Here is a 25,429-nt window from a genome sequence, read left to right as displayed (position 1 = left end):
AAGGACACTAGCAGGAGAGCTCGGTGTAATTATAGCAAGATTCATTTAGGCGCTAATTTTTCATGAAAATGGAAAACGGCGTAGCTGAGAAATGATTGAACAGGTATGCAGTGACAAAACAACATACAGTAGTACTCGGATGTCTGCCTTGGTTAGCGCTCTTTTCAGTAACAACCAACATTTTTGCTAAACTGTTCTAACAAAAAAGAGACAGGTAGGATCAGAATCTCCTCAAGATGCCACTTGCTGGTTGCTGTGCAGAGTGCATTACTATGGCAAAGTTCTGAGTTATTAAATGAGTTATAAAATGCACTTCTTCTTCCGGCTTAAAACTGCACCAAACATGCTGTCTTCAATTGTGGAATTGTGTCATCACCTCTTTTTGCTTTTCATGCAAAAAAAATGTAAAAGACGTATAAAATACGTCTATGGGAGCAGGTTGAAAAAAAATTATAAAATGTCTTTGGCAACATTTTGAGATTTAAGGGCAGTAACTCAATTTATTTCATGACATAACAGAATTAATAGGGGTCCTATGATTGATCACCCACCGATCGGTATCGTCCGATATCAGTGAAAAAGCACGGTATCGATATCGTACAATACTTTAAAACGCAAATCCCCTCCGCCGATCAGCTTCGCCCCCGCGGCAGCATTCAGAACAACTATGTCTGTCGTGTGTGGGACTTCCTGTCTTTGTGAGAGTGATATAAGTTTTGCACCCTGCACCAACAGCAGTGCAATTCCAGATATTGATAATCCCACACACCGCATTCATGCTGGCCATGGAAACATGACAAATAGAAATCCTCCTGAGGGAATATTAGTTTGATATAATATATGCCTGCAGTCATAAGAGGAGATCATCTACTCAATTAGAAAGAAGTTTAAACCAAAGCACAAATGTGACTTGGTGTCTATTTGATTTATGAGCCATCCATTGATATTGCATATTACACATTTGCGTATCTTTGTTTGATAATACTGACACTTGGCTAAACAAGTTTCTGAACACGCAATCAATTTGTGCTTCCATAAACATTGGCATTTGGAATGGGTGCACACTGCTAAATTATGCACTGTGGCAACCTAATTATTATTTATCACAGTTCCAATACATTTTGATTGAAGAATGACTGAACTGTTTATTTCTTTTCTGGACACAAGCAAGCCTCTTCTCCTGAAGACCGATAGGAAAGAGAGACAAATAGGCCATGGCAGAGTTTCAAGTCAGTCTCTGGTACTCTGTGGGGGGGCAATGACAGTGGGCAAAGATCCTGATTTCAACACTACTGTGGTCCAATTGTGACATAAGATGGCAGCAAAACAACAGTAGGTTGGTGGTATGCCACAAGGGAGAGACTCCACAGCTATGGTGTTTTGCACAAGAAAACAAAAACAACATGCGAAACTAAGGGAATTAGGATAGCTTTAACAAGCAGACCTGCAACACACAATTCTTCACATTTTTTGCAGCAATGATAAATCATGCATGTCATAAACAGACACAATAAAAGGGCTACTCAACTGGCTGCCAGGGGGGAGGAATCCGACCCTCGAGTTCAGTTCAAAAATGTTTGCGGCAGATTTCTTTAAACTTTACAGCGCAATTATATAGAGCAGGGTATGCTGGAGCCTATCCCAGCGGACTTTGGGGCGACTGGCAGGGTACACCCTGGACTGGTGGCCAGCCAATCACAGGGCACATATAGACAAACAACCATTCACACTCACATTCATACCTATAGACAATTTGGAGTCTCCAATTAACCTAGCATGTTTTTGGAATGTGGGAGGAAGCCGGAGTACGCGGAGAAAACATGAAAAGCCCACATAGAGGTACTTCTATGGAAGTTATTCTAGTGAGTGACTATGAAGCACAGGGAGTCGTGTCCCCAGCCTGTAACCCCCCAGCAGATGGATCGATTCATAGCCTAAAGCATTGGTTCATCCTATTAATATGACCTTGATTTGTACAACAAATGCAATTTCTGGCAAAGTGTTATCCTCCATTGGGATGTGAAAAAACTTTGAATGGTTAACTTTTAGGGAGAGTTTAGATTTCCCAAAGCAGAGCAAAATACCAAAATCCATTTTATGCAAAACAGTCAAAGCCAGAGCAAAGCCAACAGAACCGAATATGCCAAGTCCAAAAAAGCAGCTGCCATGTGCAGAGCAATTTGCTTAGATGTAGTTCACTGGCATAGCATTGATTTCTTCGGTTGGTTTGAGAGCTTTGGTAGCAAACATTGGCTCATTTAGCAAGCAGCCCTGAAGAAAACTGTCATTTGTTTGGACTTGTGGTTGTGGGTGTGCTGTGCGGGGACACATCTGTCTTGTTTCTCTTTTAATTGTGCCTCTAAATTCCTGCTCTGCAAATTGCTGACTGTCTGTTTGGAAATTGTAGCTCAACAGATCTTTCATTGAAATGAGCTGTGTGACGCTCTAAAAAAAACAACAACACGGCATTTGAAAATAATCCAATTAATTAGATAACAAATATGAGCTTCTGAAATAAGTTCTCTCAATGGGGAGGCTGGGCTGAATCTTGTAATTATAATATTGAAATTGTAGTAACCACACTATATCCAAATGTATACAGTATGCACTAGGGAGCATAAAATCAATCAGGGTTTTATGCTTCCGATACCAATCATCCATGAGTTAAATCAGCTGATACAATCGCAAATATTTCTAATTTGTTCCCTCGTTTTTGTAAAATTTATTAAGGATCAATAATTTCTCAGCCAATAAGCGGGCAGGACGCTAATCAGTAGGCTCTCGCCGGTAAACGTGGGTGGATATTCGCTGTGTAAAATTTCCCAGAGCTATTTCTCATTCGTCCACAGAATATAGAGTTATAAAGAAAAAAGCAGCGCCTCTGGTACTAGCAAGAGTACTTGATCAACATCAGTCGCTTTTCCTCCATTGAACTACTTTGGTACCCCCAAATTCCCTCCACATCTGACAGCTAAGAACAACCATGGGAGACGCATACAATTTAACCTGGATGTGACCACATCGCTCACGAGTGGAGCTGGTCACATGGCTGCTCGTCGTCTGGCATTGGTGACTTTCACCAATTGCAGACCTCCCATATCGCCCATGTGTGGCGCCCATAAAACATGCTTGTATGGCTTTGGGTGGGAGGTGGTTGCTATAGGTTGGATGCTACAATAGAAAGGGCAGAGGTGATTGGCGTTATAAATCAACTATCGGCATATGTCGATACCATGCTTTTTCACAGAAATTAGCCAATACTGATCAACGGCTGATCAATTGGATATGGACCATAAAAATTGCATAACCCTAACCCATCAGATACTGCATAAAACACTATATTGACTCAAATGTAAAACGATGTACTTTTTTCCCCGCCAAAAACATCAGAAAAAGACATCTCATCTTATATGCGAACCAGCAGATAGCAACAAATGACTTTATCCCAGCCTAGTCAGAGCTTTTCTATCCGTCACTCAACCACACCAGTGACTTGGAGAGTTGCAGCTGCAACACAGAGACCCTTTGGGAAAAGTGTCTGAAAGGTTGTTAGCAAGTAAACAAACAACAGAAGAGGAGTTCCATCCATCCATTTTCCATACCGCTTACCGTATGCTGGAGTCTATCCCAGCTGACTTTGAGCGAGAAGTGGGGTACACCCTGGACTGGTTGCCAGCCAATCGCAGGGCACTCACACTCACAAATAAATCACTTTGGCCAGAAAGTACAATAAAGTACATTAGTTGTATGTAGTATAAGCCAGCACTGCTGCACCCATACCTTTCCTGTCATAGAGTGAAAATCTTTACACACACACACTCAGACACACACACACACTAAAAACAGTAAACTGTGGTTCATAACCAGGCAACACAAATCCCAGAGGACCAAGCTTAGTTTCTTTACAAGGACACAAGCGAAAATATCCAGATCGGGGCACGGACCCACACAGCTGTCAAATGTCACATTAATTACATTTTTGGTTCCAAGTACTTTTAAACTTAAGCGACCTCCATCACACTTGCTGGCTGACACCACGATTTAATAAATACTGTTTATATTTTGGTCACCCGTACATTAGTGTCAAATGGTGATGTGATATGATAGGCAGCAGCAGAGAGCAGCCAATTTTGGCCGCGCTGACCTTCATTCACAAATAAAAATGTAAAAAATGGAGCACATGTTACATCCCTGCCAAACTGACTTCCTCTGAAATCCTCTGTGATGCTGTTTTCCAACACTCGGGTCCTCGGTACCAGCGATATAGACATTGACATGAATTTATAAAGAATGGGATTTTGCAGTGGTAATTGTCTGCTATCACAGATGGTGTGTTCACGGTCTTCCAAGTAGCCAAGGCTCCCTACCATTCGGGGTGATCCAGGCTCCTGCAAGTGTCTCTTCTTAGCTTAGTACGCAAGCCCTGTGTACCTTCAGAGTGCACTCAGTGGCAGTTTGTGTTTGTTAGCATGTTGCCAACAAGATACATTCACCATGACTTTTTACAGCCTGTCTAGTGTCTTTAATGTAAGTGTGACATCATTATTCTTGCTAATCGAACAATAAATACATAGACAATAATAACAGAGATACTTGCAAAGCTCACTTCTAATCCTGTGGGGTGAGGGCAGGCGTGAGCCGTAAGGCGGATGTCACTGCCGTTTTTATTTTTTTGACAGCTGCAGCGCAGCAAGTCAAATGCATTAAGAATATTTTTATGCTTTGCTAAATGAATGAATGAATTTGACTGCCAAGACAGAGGATTAAATATCCAAGCTCACCATGCGTTGAGACCTTTACAACAAAGTATCACAGCTTTTCCTGGACAAAAATAGGGTGCATGTACTTTGTATACGAACAAAAGCTAAGACCACAAATGTTTTTCAGATAATAAAAAAAAGGAGACTATATTATAGAGGAAACACACTTCTCTGTTATGATGGTGCACGGAAGCACAGTAGAGCATCCCCACAAAGTCACACAGATTGATATGCTTTCATAACTTCATTCTAACATGAACACATCAGCAGCAGTACACCATATACTCTATGTACTGTATATGACACTGTATGTACTGTATCTCCAACTCACACACGTCTCGAGCCCGTTCATCCTGGGAAGGACACTTCCTCATTCTCATTATGGGGCGAGCATTCAGGCAGACTCTGAACATCACAAGAACAGCTTTATAATGTGTGTGTGTGTAAATAAACAGGATGATAAAGTATACACCGAAAACAAGTATGTTTACCTTAAATTATGTGATGTCTTTGAACACAACCACTCATTGCTCATAATAATTAAGCTTAAAGAGTGACTCAAATGTTCTGCTATTATTAATGAGACAAATACATTCGTAGACTTGTGTGGTATCTTTTAGCTTAATTCATTTGGAGCTGTTTATGTTTACAAATATATATATATATATCATCCTGTTAAATACAGTAAGAATTGGCCTATTTCAGACTTTATCAGTGATTATTTTTTAATTAAATTTAATTGATTAATCTGATTAAAACTTGTAATCATTTGACAGCCCTAATATTTATATTTAGATTTGGGGTTTTTAATAAATCTGAATTATGTTATTTGGCTTGTCATCTCACTGAGCAATATATTTTAACATTTTAAAAAAGTGCCTCACCAGCCATGAACCTCACTGCACGTAAAACAAACATCATCAACATCGCAGTGAGGATCAAGGCCTGAATCAAAACTCTCCTTAGTGATCGCAATAGGCTGTTGAAAATCATCTGCAAATCTTGCCAGACGTCAGTTCAGAGACAATTTAAAAGAACAACTCCTTATTAGTGCTTTTTCTTTGGCTTTGTGTGTTTTATATATTTGTGTTTGTGATGCCACTACAGAAGAACACCAGTAATGGCAAATGGCAGTAATGACAAAGTGTGATAATAACCATAGTAATGGGAAAGGAATTCATTGTGATGTCAGAGTGGGACCATCTTTTCTGTTGTGGATGCTGAGCACAAAATGACTAAAGCAGCAATAACTCAATAAAAGAAATAGAATAAGAAGAGAATGTTGACCGAAAGTGAGTTTTAAAAGCCACATTAAAACAATAACATCATCAGCTTTTTACCTAAAATCACCTAAAAAAAACCATTACCAAAATCAAGCTAATAATGTAAAAGTCAGATTTAGAGAGGCTAATACATGCCTTTGTCTCCAGGCGGCTGGACTACTGTAACAGACATCTTACCGGGCTCTCTAAACGAGCTGCAAAACAACTGCAATATAACCAGAATGCTGCTGCTCGAGTCCTGACTAGAACCGGAGCCAAAGTACATCTCTGAAATGTTAGGGCCACATTAACCACCTCCAGCTCTGAGAAGCTCAGGTCTCCATGGGTGCCCAGAGTCAAGACTAAAAACGATGAGGCTGCGTTTCAGTTTTATGCTGCCAAAATCTGCAACAGTCTTCCAAAAGATATGCAACAATTCTCCACTTTGGCAAAGTTCAAATCCAGGCTGAAAACACTTCTATATTCTACTGTGCACATTTTGTTAAAAAAATTTTATTTTATGGAATGATTTACAGAATTGTATGCAATTATTTGTGAATGATTTAATGTTTTTATGGAATTATTTTATTTTACGCTACTTTTCTGTAAAGCACTTAGAATTACCTTGTGTATGATGCTCTATAAATAAACTTGCCTTGCCTAATCCCTCCCTGCTTCACTCTCTATCAGGATCCCATCAGCCTGAATGATCTTTGGAGAAAAAAAGATGGACACCAGCCTGTGTGTTCACAAAAATATCTTACCCCTGGCTGCTGAGAGCCGAGCGCCCCCCTTTTGGTGGATCCCCCTCTGGAGCTCAGTCTCTTCCACGACTCAGAGAAACGCCCCCTGGTGGTGGGACGCCCGGGCCCTGATGCCCCAGATGCCACGGATGCATCATCACGTGTGGAGAACGGCTGCTCCCTGCGCTGCTCCCTCCGCTCAGCCCACTTCTTCTTGGAAGCCATCGGTGTTCAAATGTGGTGACGAGGATGTGGTAAGTAGGGCAGCCTCTTGCATCAAACTGGTGCCACAGGTGGCATCTCCATTTCTTTCTAAACAACTCTGAATGGGTGTCTTCCTCAGTCCAGGAAATGTTGAAGGACAAGTCTTCTTTTCCAACAGCTCCTTTCACTTTTGTCTCTGCGTCTGATCTCTTGATTGAAAAAAAAATAAAAAAAAGAGCTCGCCCGGCTGCACTCTGGTGCTTTTCTTCTCTCGCCTGTAGCTCAGTCTGAGAGGAGAGGCGGCGACACAGAAGGTGCAGCCTGCACCCTGTTGCATGTGCTTGTAGTGAGGCTTGTTTTGCCTCCTCACAGGGAGAGGGAGGCTAGAATAGGAGAGAGGCGGTGGCTGTCTGAGGGTATATGGTTCTCACATCCAGGTGAGGGGGAGAATAAAAAGGATTTCAGGAATTAGGAGCTCCAGTTTGAAGAGAAAGTGGAGAATAACAAAGAGCCACAGATAACGACACAGGTGGAGAGAAGATAAGACACGGTTTGGGAACAAAGAAACTGTCGAGAATGAGGTTCTGTTGAGCCTTGTGTTAAGTTGTTCACTCTCTCACCATCGGCTCCATCATTTGAGGGGACAACCATGCATGCATGGTTCAAAGCTAACCTCTTGCTGCTGTGAAACGCATGAAAGCATTTGGGGACTTTGGTGAAGTTAAAATTTCAAAACAATGGAAAGAAAGAAACAATGGAAAAAGATACGATCTAACTAGGGTTCAAACTGTGCCATCATAAAGCTTGCAATCCCAAAGTTTTCATCACATTCTGGTCATTCAAGTGTAAAAATAAGTCAACCTCTTTCACATGAATACAATTTTAAAAAATACAAACGATGGAATAGCCTTTATACACATGTAACATCATTGACAAATGAGGAAAATGTAATACAAGCTGCAAATCAGTAAAGCACTCTACCTACCATGCTACTCAGTTATTTCACAACTAAAAAGCAGATAAAAAGATAGATTGAGGGCAATTGGTTGTTGCAGCAAAAGGGAGTGCACGACTTGGCTCCAGCCAGCAAAGGGGCTAATGGCTATTTACAGAAGTACATGACATCAGCTACTGAAAGCTACATTGAGTATGACTTCCACTATGCACAACTTCCCGAGACGGGGGAGAAGGGCAGGGCTATGTGTATACCCCCTTCCGGATTTCTTTTCTTTCTTAGCCTCAGTATCAAGAAATGAGCAAATTCAGCGTTTCTTATAGAAGAAAATATAACCAAATATTAATGGCCATCCATTAATATTTTATGTTATCATTCTTCTTTTTTTCCTTTTCACTGTTGCCTCATCTACCTCCCCATATATAAAACAAGAAACAGCAGACACAAGCTGCCTGCGATGAATAAGATGGGTAAAGAGGTGGTTTAAACTCACAATCCTGTAATATGATGACTGAACATGACCACACTCATGCATGCTTGTTAAATAAAACCCGCTGGAATCATCACCAACATGATTATTATTTGCACATATGTTTCAATTAAAATATGAAAATATGGTGGCTGTGATAAATATTTTTTATAATTAGTTTGATAAAAAAGGCTGGATGGAAAGAACAAAATGGAAAACAAATAAAGAGGATAGATTCAAATTCATTGGCTGACTGATAATACTGTTGCCATGGTCAGCAATTGTTTTTGTTATTAACTGACTGTAATTCAATGCAACAGAAGTTGAGAGGCAGACAGATTAATATGCCTGAAAGAATTATGTGCCGTCTAAAAATAATAGGCAAAACCGGATTCTGATTCTAAAGCTTTTTTTTTTTTTAGTAACTACCATATTGACCAAAAGTGACCCAAAAATATTTTACACAAGAATACTCAAGTGTAAAAAGGTCAAATAAACACTCATTTTTAACTTAACGTATCAGCACTGGCTGATCTCAATCATGAATTGGCAGCATAAAATCGGAGCATCCCTAATAATCATACATAATTCCCCAATAGTTGTGTCCATAAAACTGAGTATTAAGTCCTGTTAGCATTTGTTATCAAACATTAGATATAAGTAAAAAATGAAAATGATTACGCAAAAGACAATACAGCCAAAGTCAAGGCAACATATTAAAAAGTTTTCAGCAATGGGAACATTTTCCAATGAATCATGACAGTTCAAAGCTGAAGAAAATACACATTTCTATAGTGGAGTTGTGGATGTGAAGCACAGCCGTCAACAATTGACTTTATTTCTACATAACTAGATGCTGAGGTTCTCATTGGGTGTGACCAGGATGGATAGGATCAGGAACGAGTACATCAGAGGGACATTACATGTTAGAGGCCTTGGAGATAAAGTCAGAGAGGCCAGACTGAGATGGTTCGGACATGTCCAAAGGAGACATAGTGAATATATTGGTAGAAGGATGCTGTGTTTAAAGCTGCCAGGTAGGAGGGGTAAAGGAAGACCAAAGAGGAGTTTTATGGATGTAGTGAAGGAGAACTTGAGGGTAGTTGGTGTGAGAGAGACAGATGCAGAAGACAGGGTTGGATGGAGGAGATTGATTTGCTGTGGCGACCCCTGAAGGGAAAAGCCCAAAAAGAAAAAAGAAAAAGAAGAATTAACCGCTACAAGGGGCCGCACGGTGAAAAAGTGGTTAGCATATTGGCCACACAGACATTAGATTGGGGAGACCTGGGCTCGAATCTCCGCTTGGAGATCTCTGTGGAGTCAGGTCTGAGATTTTAAGGCAACAGCTTTTGTGGCCCCTCAGAGGTTTGGGAGACATGCTACCCTAACTTTGTTTGATATGCTTTTAAAACATTTTGACAAAAATGGAAAACATTCCAGACTTTTAACACAATCCAGCCTTGTATTCTGATTAATAAGCTGACAGAGCACTTTCATTTAAGTAGCAGGTTGGCAGGCTGGGTTCTTAATTTTTTTAACGGACAGAACCCATAAAGTAAGGGTAAATGGTACTCTCTCGCTCTTTCAGAAAAGGTACTTACACCCGCTCACAACAAACTTGTGTGTTGTCTCCCCTGTTGTTTATTCTGTACACAAACACGTGTCAGACTATATATGACAACAGGAAAAGAATTACATATGCAGATGATTGAGTAATCATCCATCTGTTAATCAGGATGAGACCAGTCACGGTCAAAACATTGATCATTTTGTAAGGTGGTGTGATTCCCGAGTCATACCTTAAGCTCAACGTTTTAAAACACATCATTGAGTTTAGGAAGAAACCACACATGAATGAAGCAACTGCAATTAAAAATCTGACTCTTGAACATGTACACAATAATAAATATCTTGGGACCATAATTTAATTTAAAAAAAAAAAAGACTGACATTTGAATCTAATTGTGATGCAGTGTGTAGGAAGGCTCACCAACGTTTGTACTGGCTCATTTTAATGTTGACTAAGCCATTATGAGCAAATCTGTTCTGTCCTTCTATCTGACCTCTTGTTTCGCTCATCTATCACCTGCAGACAGAAATTTCCTGTACCGAACTATGAAGCCGTCTCGCCATCTAATTGGTGAGAGTCTTAGCTGTTTTCATCCTCACTGTTCATTCAACAGGTACAGCGGATAGCCTGTTCCATAGTAAATGATATCTCGCATCACCTACACAATCATTTGCAGTTGCTTTTGGTCATCTTCCCCTGCAATCCATCTCATTTTTTTTTCAGCTGGATTTAGATCAACGCACAGGATGGTCCAAAAGAGTGAGCTTATTCCCTTGGAAAAAGTCCTTTGTCAGGCAGCCATTGTGAACTGCGGCATTGTCCTGCTGGAAAATCCAGTCATTACTACATGGATGAAGACCTTCAGTCATATGAGATGTCCCCTGCAACACCTCCACATAGCCATCTACCATTTGACGCTCCTGCACAACCAGAAGCTCCACTGTGCTGTGTGAAAAACATCTAAGGTGGGATCGGCTTGTAATGTCAGTAACATTGGAAGCAATCAGGATCGTTACGGTTATATTTTTTTCTCATCAGAGAATAAAACTTTCCTCCACCTTTCAATGTCCCATTTTTGGTGCTCTCGTGGCAATTCCAAACAGGCATTTTTGTGGCTGTGAAGACATTTTTTTTGTTCTTGAAACCATTCTCTTGTAGATGCCTTCTGATGGTTATTGGATTGCACTTGGTACCGGTAACAACCTTCATTTGGGAAGAGGACCATCCAGCCAGATGAGGACCAGTGACATATTTTTGGATCTAACACTTGACTTTTTTGTACCAGAACCCTGGAGATCTGTTAAGATGTTTCAAATGTCTTACTGTATCCAAACTCTGCAGCAATGGCTTGCCGCAAGAAGCTTTGCTTATGCCCAACAATCCAATATAGTAATATAATGATGTAATTTTTCCAGTACTGTATATTGTGCCATTTTTTACATACAACATAACTATAAAATGTAAAAACAATTAAAAAAAAAACAATAGCCTTCATTGACAGATGAACTTTGATGACATTTTGGAGAACATATTATTCAGAAAATTCTGATGAAATGATGATTCCATTGTTGATAGTACAGTGTCAGTCCTCCGGGGATTTGGAGGGAAAATGAAAAGAATGAAAAGGAACGACTCAACGCGGTTGGTCAGACTCCAGAAAGTTATGACTAACAAACAGAGTTAAAGAGACATGTTGTCATGACAAACCGACATATGTCCACCCATTCTTTAACATCAACCATCCACCTCCACAGAGCCGTGCAGTTGCCGTAGCAACCACCCTGAAAACTTTCATGTTGCATCTTCTTCGCTTCATTATAATGCTCTCATGTATCACCACAGCAGTCACGTACTAGTCCTACACAACAGTGACATTGTCTTGTGCAGAGGTTGATTAGTCACTGAATGGCAACAACATGTCTTTGCAAAGCACGGCCAGTAAACGTCTCATTAATAGTCGTGATGGAGAATATAATAGGTTGTTCCAGGTCATCACAAGCAACCTGTTTTTGCAGAATCTTTTTAATTGGCTTGTCACATTTGAGGGTTATTTTCTACGTGTCCAATTTAGATGAACAAATGACAAAAAAACAAGCAAAAAAACAACAAACATGAAGAGGATTCTGAGGATTATTGAGGGAGCATGGCAATGTTTGTTTTTTTTAAACATATAGACAAAAGTGATGCATTCTGCATGCATCCATCAGTAACTATTTGAAACTACACAGGTACAGTTCAGGTGCCATTACTTTCTCCACATTTAAATGCATGAATTAAGCTGCTGAGGGGAAAAAATCATTGTGTGTTTCCTAATCCAACTTTTATGAATCCATAGCTTAATTTCTTGGTTAAATCTGAGCTTTTGAACTTGGTGACTGCAAATCCTTCTGGCCATTTATCACACACTTTAAGACATTGAATCCAAGTTAAAAATCATTTTACCATCCAAAATGTAAACAGGAAACAGCAAGAATTGTAAATTGGATTATTTCACACTATTCATAATGTTGACATACTGTGTACAGTAAATAATGCAACATTTAATGTATGCTATATTTTCTGTGTAAACAGGAAGCTGCAGCTTACCTTTATCTCTGTGCACAGTGGTGTGAGCACTCTTCGATTATGAGATTTCCTTGTCATCTTTCCCTGAGGAGCCAAACCCAAACAAAAAGTCAGAAAGAAGAACAAAACATTTCCACGTATCACTAAAATTAAAATTCCAATTAATAATATTACAACTGATTAAATTTTGCATTCATTTTAAAGTACCAGGTTGCTTTAAACAATACTTACAATTCAGTTTTCAGTTTGTTGAATCTATGTCATCAAAATAAGAATAAATGCAAGACCAAGGTGACTGTACAGCCAGCGATACGATACTTACGATAACGATACATGGAATTTCCTGGCGATACGATTCACCCTCTTCACTATGTGATAATCATTTAGTTCAAATCAACGCGATTTGATATGACATGATGCAATTTCTCTTAATATGATGCAATTCAACATGACGCAAATAAGCGAAGGGAAAAAAATGGAATTCAGTATGGTCCTATAAAAAGAATTTGGCTTTATTCCTTATAGGCACTTGGTAGTAAATTCAACTAAAGTGTAGTTTGTCTTTTTTTTACAGTGCACCACTTCTTGCTAATTCTTCTTTGCCATCTTAACAGCAAACAATTTTCAAAAACAACTTTTCCTCACAATTAATTTGCAATTACAACAGCAGTGGTTCAGTGGTGGAGTAAAACAATGAAACAATAATTACTGCTGTAAAAAATACAGTGCGCACCAACAGCAGAGTTAAAGTGACACTTTTAACAGTGCAATTAATGTGGCGGTAGACTTGTTCGTGTTGTGGTGTATCCTTTTTAAGGGGGTCTGCATGTTTGTACGGCTTCTTAACGCGGCATTCTTTGCAAATGACGGACGTTTTGTCGAGCTTTCCACCGTTCTGTTTCTAAACATACCATTTAAACGTTGCGGCTGGGTTAAATATAGAAACTTCCAAGCTGCTGCTTCCGTACGTCCATGCTGTTTTACTAGTAGTTGTATGTTCCTAACTACTTCCGTCCGTATTCAATACAAAAGGCGAAATAATGATGGTGCATTCATTGCACCTGGGGAACAGCAAATGGGGCGAAGTTTAACATTACTAAAACGGCGCCTCCGGGGCCAACTCTTTGTGGAGTTTGCATGTTTTCCTTGTGCATGCGTGGGTTTTCACGGGGGGGCTCCCAAAATCATGCATGGCTAGGCTAGGCTTGGCTCCAGCACCCCTCGCGACCCTCGTGAGGATAAGCGGTAGAAAATGAATGAATGAAAACGATGCTTGCATTGGATTTTACTGATACCCACAAACGCATCGAGATGAATCTAAATTTCACCCTTCAATTGCATCCATACCCAGTTATCGCGCATCAATGTATCGATTAATAGCCACACCCTTAAAGTACAGAGGAAATTGATTAAAGTGGAAACCATTGAAACTGAAAATGAAACCATTTTAAAAGCCACTTTCACATCTTCATTCTCATATGAATAAGTCTTCTGTATTATGTTCATTGTGGTTTACTTGAGGCATTATGATGTGAGCATTATGATGAGGCGTCTGCTAGGATGAATGACCGTTATACACATTTCATAAAATATTATAAAACGTTCTTGTAAGGGCATGCGGTGACAGTCTGTAGTGAAGAAATATACAGGTTTCATTTGCATATCTAAAGCCCTCATATAGATTCATGAGCAGAACTTTGTATCGATGCAAATACTAACAAATGATTTTCATGCAGTAGGAAGCTGATTGGACTGACAACTCTCACATAACACCCATTCCTCATGCTCATCTATTCTTTTGACATGTCTAATTGACATGAAAACCATATTGGAGTGCAGCTTTTGACTTTTTAAGGCTGCGGGTTTGAACATTTGATCAGAAGGTTAAAAGCCTGTTTGAGCAGTTTCTTCTTTTTGCTATTGGATGCTCTATTATCACTGGCAAAAACTTTGAATACAGTATATTTGGTTTCATATTTTTTCAGGATTATTTTGTATCACCTTTATTCGGATTGAATCAAGGGTATTCAATCGGTTTCAACCGAGGCCAGCATACTGAAAGAAACCACATTTTGTTTTCATAATATGACTTTCAAAAAGACATATATTTTTTAATTCATGCTTCTACACATTTTTCCCCTTGGGTTACTAAGGCTGTCAAAAATAGCGCAGTAACGGTAGTAACTAATATCCATCCATCCGTTTTCTATGCCACATATCCTAGCAAGTGTCGCGGCTACGCTGGAGCCTACCCCAGTCGACTTCAGGCGAGTTAAGAGTTAAGTTAATTGTTTTACGTACTGTACATGATGGCATGCTACGGCTCTTTGTTATGACGACACGACGGCACTCAAAACATGAATTCAACTTAAATAACATGATGTCTTTGAACGCAACTCATTGCCCATAATAACACAGTTCAAGTCTGATTCAAATATTCTGCTATTAAAGACACCAGTGATGGGCAAATAGATTTTCCGTCATGCGTTCTCTTTACTTGATTTAAATTTCCTGTTAATTTGGCGCTGTTAACACATACGGATATTTAATCCTGCCCTGCCATTTATCTTTCTTTCAATAAAATACAGTAAAATTGATCATATTTCGAGTGGTTAGCGATCAAGTGGTTAGCGTGCAGACCTCATAGATAGGAGACCAGGGTTCAATTCCACCCTCGGCCATCTCTGTGTGGAGTTTGCATGTTCTCCCTGTGCATGCGTGGGTTTTCTCTGGTTTCCTCCCACATTCCAAAAACATGCTAGGTTAATTGGCGACTCCAAATTGTCCATAGGTATGAATGTGAGTGTGAATGGTTGTTTGTCTATATGTGCCCTGTGATTGGCTGGCCACCAGTCCAGGGTGTACCCTGCCTCTCGCCCGAAGACAGCTGGGATAGGCTCCAGCACTCCCGCGATCCTCGTGAGGAAAAAGCGATAGAAAATGAATAAATGGTCATATTTCAGATTTGTGATATGGTGATTAATCGTGATTATCGGTATTTAATTTGAAAGCAGGATTACTCTGATTAATCATTGTAATCATCCAACAGCCATAGTTATTATGACTTTATTATTGTAAAACTTGAAGTGAACAAATCCAACAACATCCACAATGTAACAAATTGTGGATGGCCTTGTCCTTGAGCAGGAAAAGAACAAGTTGTTCATTCAAGTCTTGCTGTAATCTGAAAAGTCAGATATTTCCTCTAAAAATGCCACATGTCCGCTGGATAGAAAGAACATAATATCTATTTCAAAGTATAAAGTTTTTCAGTATGAAGGCCACCTGTGACATCCCAACACTAATTACCACTTCCTTTATCCATGTGACGGAAAGGTTGGGGATACATTTTTAAGCAGGCTGACACAATTAATAATTCATACTGAGCCTCGACATACAGACAATATTGGTATTTGTGTTTTCCTCTATTGGTACATTTATCCATGGCTCTGTGGATCAAGCACGTGTTTACAGATCTAGTGGGGGATTGTGAATCCAAACAGGAGCGGATCCAATCAGAAAGCAAATTGAGTGTGCAGCTGGGGCCATTTCCCTCAATGAACCCCGATGCAACAGAGGTATTATAACACACAAATACCTCCAGATCCCAAGCTGTGATTTTAGATGAGCACCAAAGCAAAGACAGCCCCCTGCAGGGGAAAAAGGGTCCACATTGCACTCAAGAAATGACAGAGTGAACATCACGCTTTGGTAAATTTTACTGTTACACGTGTGTCTGAGCGACCCGTGTGTGCCTGTTAATGAGGGACAACCCATCTGTGCGCCCGCTCTGAGGCAACATCCCTCATCACCGCATGGTTGGACATCAGAGATGTGCCAAGTTAAATGCTTTAAAGTTCCCTAACAATGAAAACAAAAGTCATCACAAAGCAGCATGGCCTCTGATGAAATGCACACACTTTATAGTAGGTAATTAATAAAGTGCATTTAAGGTCCAAAACAAGAGCAACACTAAAAAGATGACATCTCAATTCATGCAATCAACTATAGCTGATCATTTATACATGTACAGCATATGGTTGTGTCTGTGTCCAACAGCTAACAGATGGAGGGTCAGACTAAGAAAAAGAGGGACTATGGAGGCATCCATCATTTATTTAGCAAACCAACAGCACCACTTGTCAGCATTCAATCCCTACTAATTATTTTTTCATGATGAATTGGGGTAAAAAAAAGGCAACACAGTCACAAATCTCAAACCTCTAGAGCTAAATCCACAATGGTTGCTTTCTTACCACTCTTAGTCACTGAGGCTCCTTGTAGGAATTGCTCCGGTGCCCTCCTTGACCTTTTGAATCCTCTTTTGGTGGAATATCTCCCTGTTTTCTTAAACTTAAAAAAAAAACAAAAACAAGTGAGATGTTGGATCAATTGAAGAGATGAGAGAGGAGGAGAGGATACAGGTAATTGGCAGAGGAGACAAATGGAGGCTGGGATAAGATGGCTGCAGGCTCCAGGAGTCAGGAAGCCACAGGTGGGCAAGACGTCCCTCTGCTTGTTGTTCAGGTGTGTGTGTGTGTGTGTGTCACAGTGTCAGTCTCTATTAAAACACATGTGTAGGTCTAGGAGACACACCATGACTAACATTAACGTTCACATTTTCCACGCTCATTCCTTTCCAGCCTTCAGTCGTTCTTATATGCAAACCATGAAGAGTCGTTGGCATTCAACTAAAGCATGCATTACTCATACCCTTGCCTTTTGGAATATCGTTTAACTAGAACTAGTGTCTTTATTTTTTTACAATGTGAGAAAAGGTTCCATGTCTAAAAGTACTCATAGTACTGGTATTATGCACTTTTATATTTTTTTATTCTCATAAAATTACAGCTGCTTGAAATTATGATTGACTAGTTTGACAACCTAATTGACCAAAAATGACATCTTTGTTCATTATGTTTGTTTGTCATTATATTACGACTTGGCTGTCTAATATTTCCCTTCATGCTACTAAAATGATGTTATTTTTACTCTTATTACAACTTTATTCTCTGAAAATTACTACTTTTTTCCACTAGATCACAATAGTTTTCTTTTCATCTTTTTACTTTAGTCTTGGAAAATGACTGCTGTTTTTTCATTCTTGATGATTTTTTTTTACTTTCTAGTTTCTTGTTGTATTTGTAAAATTCATTCAATCATTTTCTACCATTTTCTACCGCTTCTACCAAGGGTCGTGGCAGTGCTGGAGCCCATCCCAGCTGTATTCGGGTGAGAGGCGGGGAACACCCTGGACTGGTGGCCAGCCAATCACAGGGCACATATAGACAAACAACCATTCACACTCACATTCATAGCATGTTTTTGGAATGTGGGAGGAAACCGGAGTACCCGGAGAAAACCCACACATGCACAGGGAGAACATGCAAACTCCACACAGAGATAGCCGAGGGTGGGATTGAACTCGGGTTTCCTAGCTGTGAGGTCTGCGTGCTAACCACTCGGACACCGTGCAGCGTATTTGTAAGTGTATGTGCTGCAAAAAAAAAAAACAATAATGTGCCGCAAATGGCCCCGAGCTGACCTTTTGACACTCTTTAGAATAATGTAATATTAATATTGTTAAACAGCATTACAAAACTCACAGTATTAAAAAAAGTTAAGAGAATAAATATATATTTAATTTAATATATTAAAATTAATTAAGAACATAATTAAATATAATAAATACATATAATAAATATATATAATAAATATATATAATAAATACATATAATAAATATATATAATAAATATATATAATAAATATAAATATAATATAATATATTAAGAAAACTCACAATACAACAAGTAAAAAGTCCCCTTCAAAAACAGAGTTGTGATGTGACGAGAAACAAGTAATGCTATGAAAATAATGTTAGAATATTAATAGAGAACCCTATTATTATATTAAGCAAAGGGAAAAAATAGTCTTACAAAAATACTGACAAAAAGTTTGCAAGTCAAAAGTTGGATTGTTATGAGAGAAAAAAAGTCCAGGTATGCTGGAGCCTATCCCAGCTGACTTTGGGCAAGACTCAGGGTACACCTTGGACTGGGAGAATTAAACTTGTAATATTATGAGAAAAAAGTAAGACTATTAAGAGGGGAAATATCTTCTAATATCTAACACTACCTGAACAGTCCAGTTGCAATCGATCAGTCAGGAAATCACTGTTGTAAGCAAAATGTTGTAACCTATGGCTGAATTGTCTCCGACCTTTACTCTCCTACCATGGTCTACTTATTGTGTATTAGCTTTCGGCAGAAAAAGAAGTGTGTAAGAAGTGACCTGTTCTTGTAGGTGCGACTACAGTCTGTGTGTCAAGTGTGTAATTAGATGCAGCATCACCCGTCTTGTAAGGGGCTGGTGCAGAGTAGGAGACCTGAGTGTGGATGTTGAGAACATTTGAGCATCTCCCCAGGGCTTGTTGCTAGGTGAGGAAGCTATGAAGCTCACCACCCATCAAACACATACACAAACATTACCACATAGGGATGTGTATGATGGGATGGGAGGACGCTTAATGCTAGCAAATAAAGCAAAGTCAACAATGAGTGGCTAACAAGTGTTAATTTGTGGCATGAATTAATGGCAAGATCACTGGGATGCCACAGCAACACAGGACAAGGGTCATCCAGTGGGACGGGATGAGGGGGCCGTGTCAGGCTGCTGATCATTTTAGGGCCCTCACATCCCACAAAACGCTCTGTTGTCTGGCAACATGAGCATGACGTTGCATGGAGACAATGTCCACGCTACTGACATTCAAAGGAGATGTCTGTGTGTCTTTAAGTGCATGTGCTTTCAAATTGAATGGAGAAGAATATGAGGGAGGCTGCACGGCGGACGGGTGGTTAGCGCGGAGGACTCACAGCTAGGAGACCCAAGTTCAATTCCACCTCCGGCCATCTCTGTGTGGAGTTGTCCCCGTGCATGTGTGGGTTTTCTCCGGGGACTCCGGATTCCTCCCACATTCCAAAAACATGCTAGGTTAATTGACTCCAAATTGTCCATAGGGCGACCAGTCCAGGGTGTACCCTGCCTCTTGCCTGAAAACAGCTGAGATAGGCTCCAGCACCCCTGCAACCCTCGTGAGGATAAGCAGTAGAAAATGAATGAAAGAATATGAGGGACAATTTGAGTGACAGACAGCTCTACTTCCTCAAAAAGGAAGCGCTTACATTCTATTGCAGACAAAGCATAAAGTGTTCTTGATGGCATAGAATCTTAGTAATATGAGGACACACTGAGATGACTACAATGTGTTCTTATCAGAAGGAACTTAGGCAGGTAGGGAAAGTTAATCACTATAATATATTTGATTGGACTACTTTTCAGCAGCATGTCAGAGCATATTCAGAACAAAAGGAACATTGGTGTTTTTTTAACTTTTGTATTATGAATAGCATGTGACTCACTGTAAAACTTTACAGTGGCATTCATTCATTTATTCATTCATTTTCTACCGCTTATCGTCACGAGGGTCGCGGTGGTGCTGGAGCCTATCCCAGCTGTCTTTAGGCGAGAGGCGGGGTACACTCTGGGATGGTCGCCAGCCAATCACAGGGCACATATAGACAAACAACCATTCACACTCACATTCATACCTATGGACAATTTGGAGTCGCCAATTAACCGAGCATGTTTTTGGAATGTGGGAGGAAACCGGAGAAAACCCATGCATGCACGGGGAGAACACACAGAGATGGCCGAGGGTGGAATTGAACTCGGGGCTCCTAGCTGTGAGGCCTGTGCGCTAACCGCTCGGTCGCTACGCAGCCTTAAAGTGGCATATGCCGCTAAATTGTTACTAAATTGTTCAGTTGAGCACATTTTCCGAAGACAGCCCAGGGTCCAGACCTATACCCCATGGGTTACGCCAATTGTCACGGGGGTAAACACCTTCACACGGTTCAGTTATTGCCAAAGAAAATCACATTTAAACCAATAACGGTGTGGGAACTAAATCTCCAAGCTCCCTTCAAGCATGCCTTCATAAATCTCACGCTGGGTTCAGTGTTTAAACAGCACAGTCGTCCTTCATGTCCTAATAATAAGAAGAAGAATAAGCAAACTTAATCGACTCAATGGTGAAAATGCCACATAAGCACTTTGGATGACAAACAAGAGCATCATAATCCGATTTCAATTGCATTTCTTTGGGGCCTGATTACAAAAAGCATCAAGCTGTGTGGGATTGTACACAGCGTTACTTCTAATAATAGCATTTGACCGAGAGCAGCGCATTGGCGTCACGTTCTTAACAGTTTATGTGCAGGTGGATAAGGTTAATGGGCTAGGAAGCTGATGAACTATTACATCTGGCATCACTGCATCATGGTGTTGTGAGGGAGGGATATTAAGAGACTCGGCAGTCTTCCGAGTCTCTTCCTAAAGCATCACTGTCTTTTCACATGCGAAAAATTCTACTTGGCAGGGATGGGCAAAGTGCAGCCAACTGCAGATGTTGTTTCGCCTGGCCTGCCTGACATCCAAAAGATTGTGACAGCCAAGCACGCCTATCTGACCGCAAGAGTTAGCCTTCTCACATTTCTGCATGACAGAAAAAGCCAGGAAGTAAGTTAATAATAATTGGCTGCCTATATTGAGCATGTACAGTATACTGTAGTTCTTGGAGCCAAGTTTACAGGTCAAAAGTACGTTTTCAAATACATGGGAGCGCATACGTAACAGGGAACTCCATAAACCGAGTAGCACCAGTACTGATGTGGTCAAATAGAGCGATGTTTTCGATTTCCATTTTCTCATGCACTTAACTAGGAATGTCCGATATTGGCTTTTGGCCAAAAACCAATATGCTGATATTGTCCAACTCTCATTTTACCAATACCAATATCAGCTGATACCGATAAGTCTAACATGAAATATCTCTGTTTTTTTTTTAAATATCATTTTTTTATGATCGGGAAATATCTGATATCAACCGATTATGCTGATGTCGGGCCGATAATTATAGGTTATCACATGGTTTGTCTGGTATCGGGCTGATACTGACACTTGGGGGCATGATACTGGGCCTGATACCAGACAAACCATGGGATGATCTTATTATCGCATACTATTTAATCATGAGCTTATTATCACGTACTATTTAATCAAAAGAACATTTTGTTTCCAGAAATGTTTCAGTTTATTACATGTATTATATCTAAACAGTGTAAACTGTGTGTTCACGCTCGTGCACTGTTCTCTGATTGGTTGTTTCACGGGCACGATACCAGAGCAGCGCGCTCTGAGTGGACAGCTACGGGGGCTGATACTGGACATGGTTAAACTCTATATTTTATCAGTATCACTGCCCTGGGCTTTGACACAGTATCAGTTCGGCCTTTTCCCGTATCATTCATGGGTGGTTTCTAGGGTACAGGGCCAATTAATGCTGTAGTATGTGATAATTATCGGATATTTACACACACACACACAGTTCAGTTACAAATGTGAAAATTGTCAACAGGTCATGGTGCCGTATTTGTTTTTTTAAAAAAAAGGTTATTTTCATGTAAAACAAATATTTTTGTGTCGTTTATGTTGTGGCATAGTTGTTTTAACAAGTTTAACAAGTACGGTATATGGTTACATTTGTGTCAAAGTGAAAGTTACGTATGCTTGCAAAAAGTGGAAACAACTTTCTAATGAACTGCTTTCCTCATTTGCCCATTGTAAGTTATTAATAGGGAAAACTAAATTGTGTTATATTAAGTTATATATAACACTAGCAGGTTCATTTATCACTCCTTTATCCGTTCCTTCCATCAGGCCTTCTTACCTGTACACTGTTGTGGTAAAATGCATCACATAGTCAGCTCATCACTTCACAGAGGTGGTCCAGCTATATACCTGTCCTAGATGTCAACACCACCATTCACACCTCTGTGCACCACTTTAACTGTCGCTGTTAAGCTGACATTAAGCAGACAGCAGATTTACATTACTCCTCATGGGAGAGAGACAGCGACGGACTCGGGAGGAGAGGTCGTCATGGAAACGGACCCCTACAAGGCAGTCGGAATTGTTTAATTATTCAGGAGCACCTTCACCGAGCATCAGCAGGGAGTCAACTGGAACCGCTCAAACCATTAAAAACTCATAGTGTTGTGAATTAGGGTGGGGTGGGGGTTGGTGGGTGGATCAACTTTTCTGTTTAAACTGCTGGATCCAGATCATGAGATCTGAGGAGATCATTGTGTACTTTTTTTGCAGTTTAGCTGGGAAAAATCACATTTGGTTAGTGCTTTAGAATATAGTGGAGCATGTTGAGTCTATTTCTGCCCCCCAAAAATGCCTCATTGTACAGCTTTGCTCATGTCTTAGCCGGTCTGTATGTATTTCAACTACTCTGTTTCATTCCAACAGTTGGTCTCAATCTGGGACCCACATTTTCAACTTATTGAAGTCATTTTTATTTTTATTTATTTTTAAATATTTTTTACACATGAATTAAGGTCATTTTACAAACGTTTTGTATTTATTCTTTCATATAGTGGTGTGAAAACATTTTTTTTTCATTATTCAGGGAGAAAAAAAATCCAAACCTACATGGGCCTGTGTGAAAATGCAATTGTCCCCTAAACCTAATAACTGGTTGGGCCACCTTTAGCAATCAATCAAGCATTTGCATTGACTTGAGTCTCTTACAGTGCTGTGGAGTAATTTTGGCCCACTTATTTTTGCAGAATTGTTGTAATTCAGCCACATTGCAAGATTTCTGAGCATGAACTGCCTTTTTAAGATCATGTCGCAGCATCTCAATAGGATTCAGGCCAGGACATTGACTAGGCCACTCCTAGTCTTCATTTTCAGCCCTTCAGAGGTTGACTTGTTGGTGTCCATCCATCTATTGATTTTCTATGCTGCTTATGCTAAGAGTCCACTGAGCCGGCGCCAGTTTGTGCCAGTTTACGCCAATGCAATTTGCTGTGGCACAGAGTGTTGCCAAGAATCGACTGAAATGTAATGGCGCGAGCCAAGTTGTGGCAATGATGCTAGGCGTCCACTGGGCCAGCACCAGTTGGTGCCAGTTTGCGCCAAAGATTATGTGATTGGCGCGTAGTGGCTCGCTAGGGTTGCAGGGCTATACTGGAGCCTATCCCAGCTGTTTTCGGGCCGGAGGCGGGGTACACCCTGGATTGGTCACCAGCCAATCACAGGGCACATATAGACAAACAACCATTCACACTGTCATTCATACCTATGGACAATTTAGAGTCGGCAATTGACTTAATGGTTAGGTTGGACTTGTCGGTGTGTTTTGGATCGTTGTCCTGCTGCAGAACCCAAATTGGTTTCAGATTGAGGTAACAAACAGACGGCCGGACATCTCGGGATTTTTGGTTGACATCAGAATTCATGTTTCCATTTATCACAGCAAGTCTTCCAGATCCTAAAGCTGCAAAACAGCCCCAGACCATCACCTGTTGGTATGATGTTCTTTTTCTGAAATGCGGCGGTACTTTAAATATAATATATAACAGGGTACACACCCCAAAAAGTTTAACTTTTGTTTTGTCAGACCACCGAATATTTTCCCAAATGTCTTGGGGATCAGCAAGATGTTTTCTGGCAAAATTGAGACAAGCCTTAATGTTTTTTTTGTTCAGCAGTGGTTTTCGTTTTGGACCTCTGCTATGCTGGCCATTTTTTCCCAGTGTCTTACTTATAGTTGAATCATGAACACTGACCTTAACTGAGGCGAATGGAGCCTGCAGTTCTTTGGATGTTGTTGTGGATGAGTCGTTGTCGTTGGGTAATTTGGGTTGGCCAGCCATTCCTGTGGAGGTTCATACATCATACATCAGGAAGGGCAAACACTTTTTCAAACCACTGCATATGTATTTATTCATTTATACATTAATGCCAGACCAAACAAATGTGTTTGTTTTTTAATATATTAATTTTATTCATGGGGCGGCACGGCGGTCTAGTGGTTAGCGCACAGACCTCACAGCTAGGAGACCAGAGTTCAATTCCACCCTCGGTCATCTCTGTGTGGAGTTTGCATGTTCTCCCCGTGCATGCGTGGGTTTTCTCCGGGTACTCCGGTTTCCTCCCACATTCCAAAAACATGCTAGGTTAATTGGCGACTCCAAATTGTCCATAGGTATGAATGTGAGTGTGAATGGTTGTTTGTCTATATGTGCCCTGTGATTGGCTGGCGACCAGTCCAGGGTGTACCCCGCCTCTCGCCTCAAGACAGCTGGGATAGGGTCCAGCACCCCCCACGACCCACGTGAGGAAAAAGCGGTAGAAAATGAATGAATTTTATTCATTTATCTAAAAATGTAACTAAAACAAGACCATGAAATCATAAAATCACATGTGCTATAGATGAATGTCTACAGATGACTAAAATATTGCTACATTTTAGTGATGGGAAATAAGATGCCAATGTAAAGCCTCTCTTCTTATTGTATTTAACTAGGCCATCTGACTAATTCAAATGTGATGTCGTGAAATAAGACACATATTTGATTGTGCCAAGTCATCAACAGTTTATACCCTATTTGGGTATGCACATTTCCAACTTACTCAACAGCAGTTCTCTTTCAGCTTGAGGAGAAGGTACCCTCATGTCCCAACACTGCTCCTGCATCGGATGTGCTAAACTGTTGTAGGCGCTTGGCTGCCCCCAAGCGGCGAAACTGTTGAAGTAAAAAGATACACACTGCAAGGCATACTGTAACCTGCAAACTAGAACATTTTTTCATGTTGTTCAGCACATTATTTGCATATTTAAAGTATATAGCTCAAAATAATAAAGAATATCGACTTAACATAAGGACAAAGCTATTTTATCACAAAGCATACATGTTTATTTCAGGTATCCATGTTGATTATTAAAAAAAAAATCAAATAAACACACTACTGACAACCAGTCTG

At 40.2% G+C, this 25,429-nt stretch overlaps 1 protein-coding gene across 8 annotated transcripts in view; it reads right to left on the bottom strand.

Moving 5' to 3' along the window:
• trpm3 (transient receptor potential cation channel, subfamily M, member 3) overlaps nt 1–12,612 on the bottom strand; it is a 131,552-nt gene extending 118,940 nt beyond the window's left edge. For 3 of the 8 annotated variants that reach the window (XM_058072031.2, XM_058072034.2, XM_058072040.2), the window contains exon 1: nt 6,787–7,581. In XM_058072031.2, coding sequence (XP_057928014.2) covers nt 6,787–6,990 — 204 coding nt within the window. In that variant the 5' untranslated portion in view covers nt 6,991–7,581. Of the gene's footprint in view, nt 1–6,786; nt 7,583–12,549 lie in introns of those variants that run through there. The other 5 variants (XM_078789681.1, XM_058072033.2, XM_058072036.2 and 2 more) reach the window with 3 other exon arrangements.
• Between the last annotated feature and the right edge of the window lie 12,817 nt (nt 12,613–25,429).

Source organism: Doryrhamphus excisus, linkage group LG3 (assembly GCF_037039965.1).
Source record: "Doryrhamphus excisus strain RoL-2023G ecotype Guam linkage group LG3, RoL_Dexc_Guam_v1.1, whole genome shotgun sequence".
Lineage (NCBI taxonomy): Eukaryota > Metazoa > Chordata > Actinopteri > Syngnathiformes > Syngnathidae > Doryrhamphus > Doryrhamphus excisus.
The sequence above is the reverse complement of the archived record's forward strand: the minus strand, read 5'-3'. Positions and strand labels throughout refer to the sequence as shown.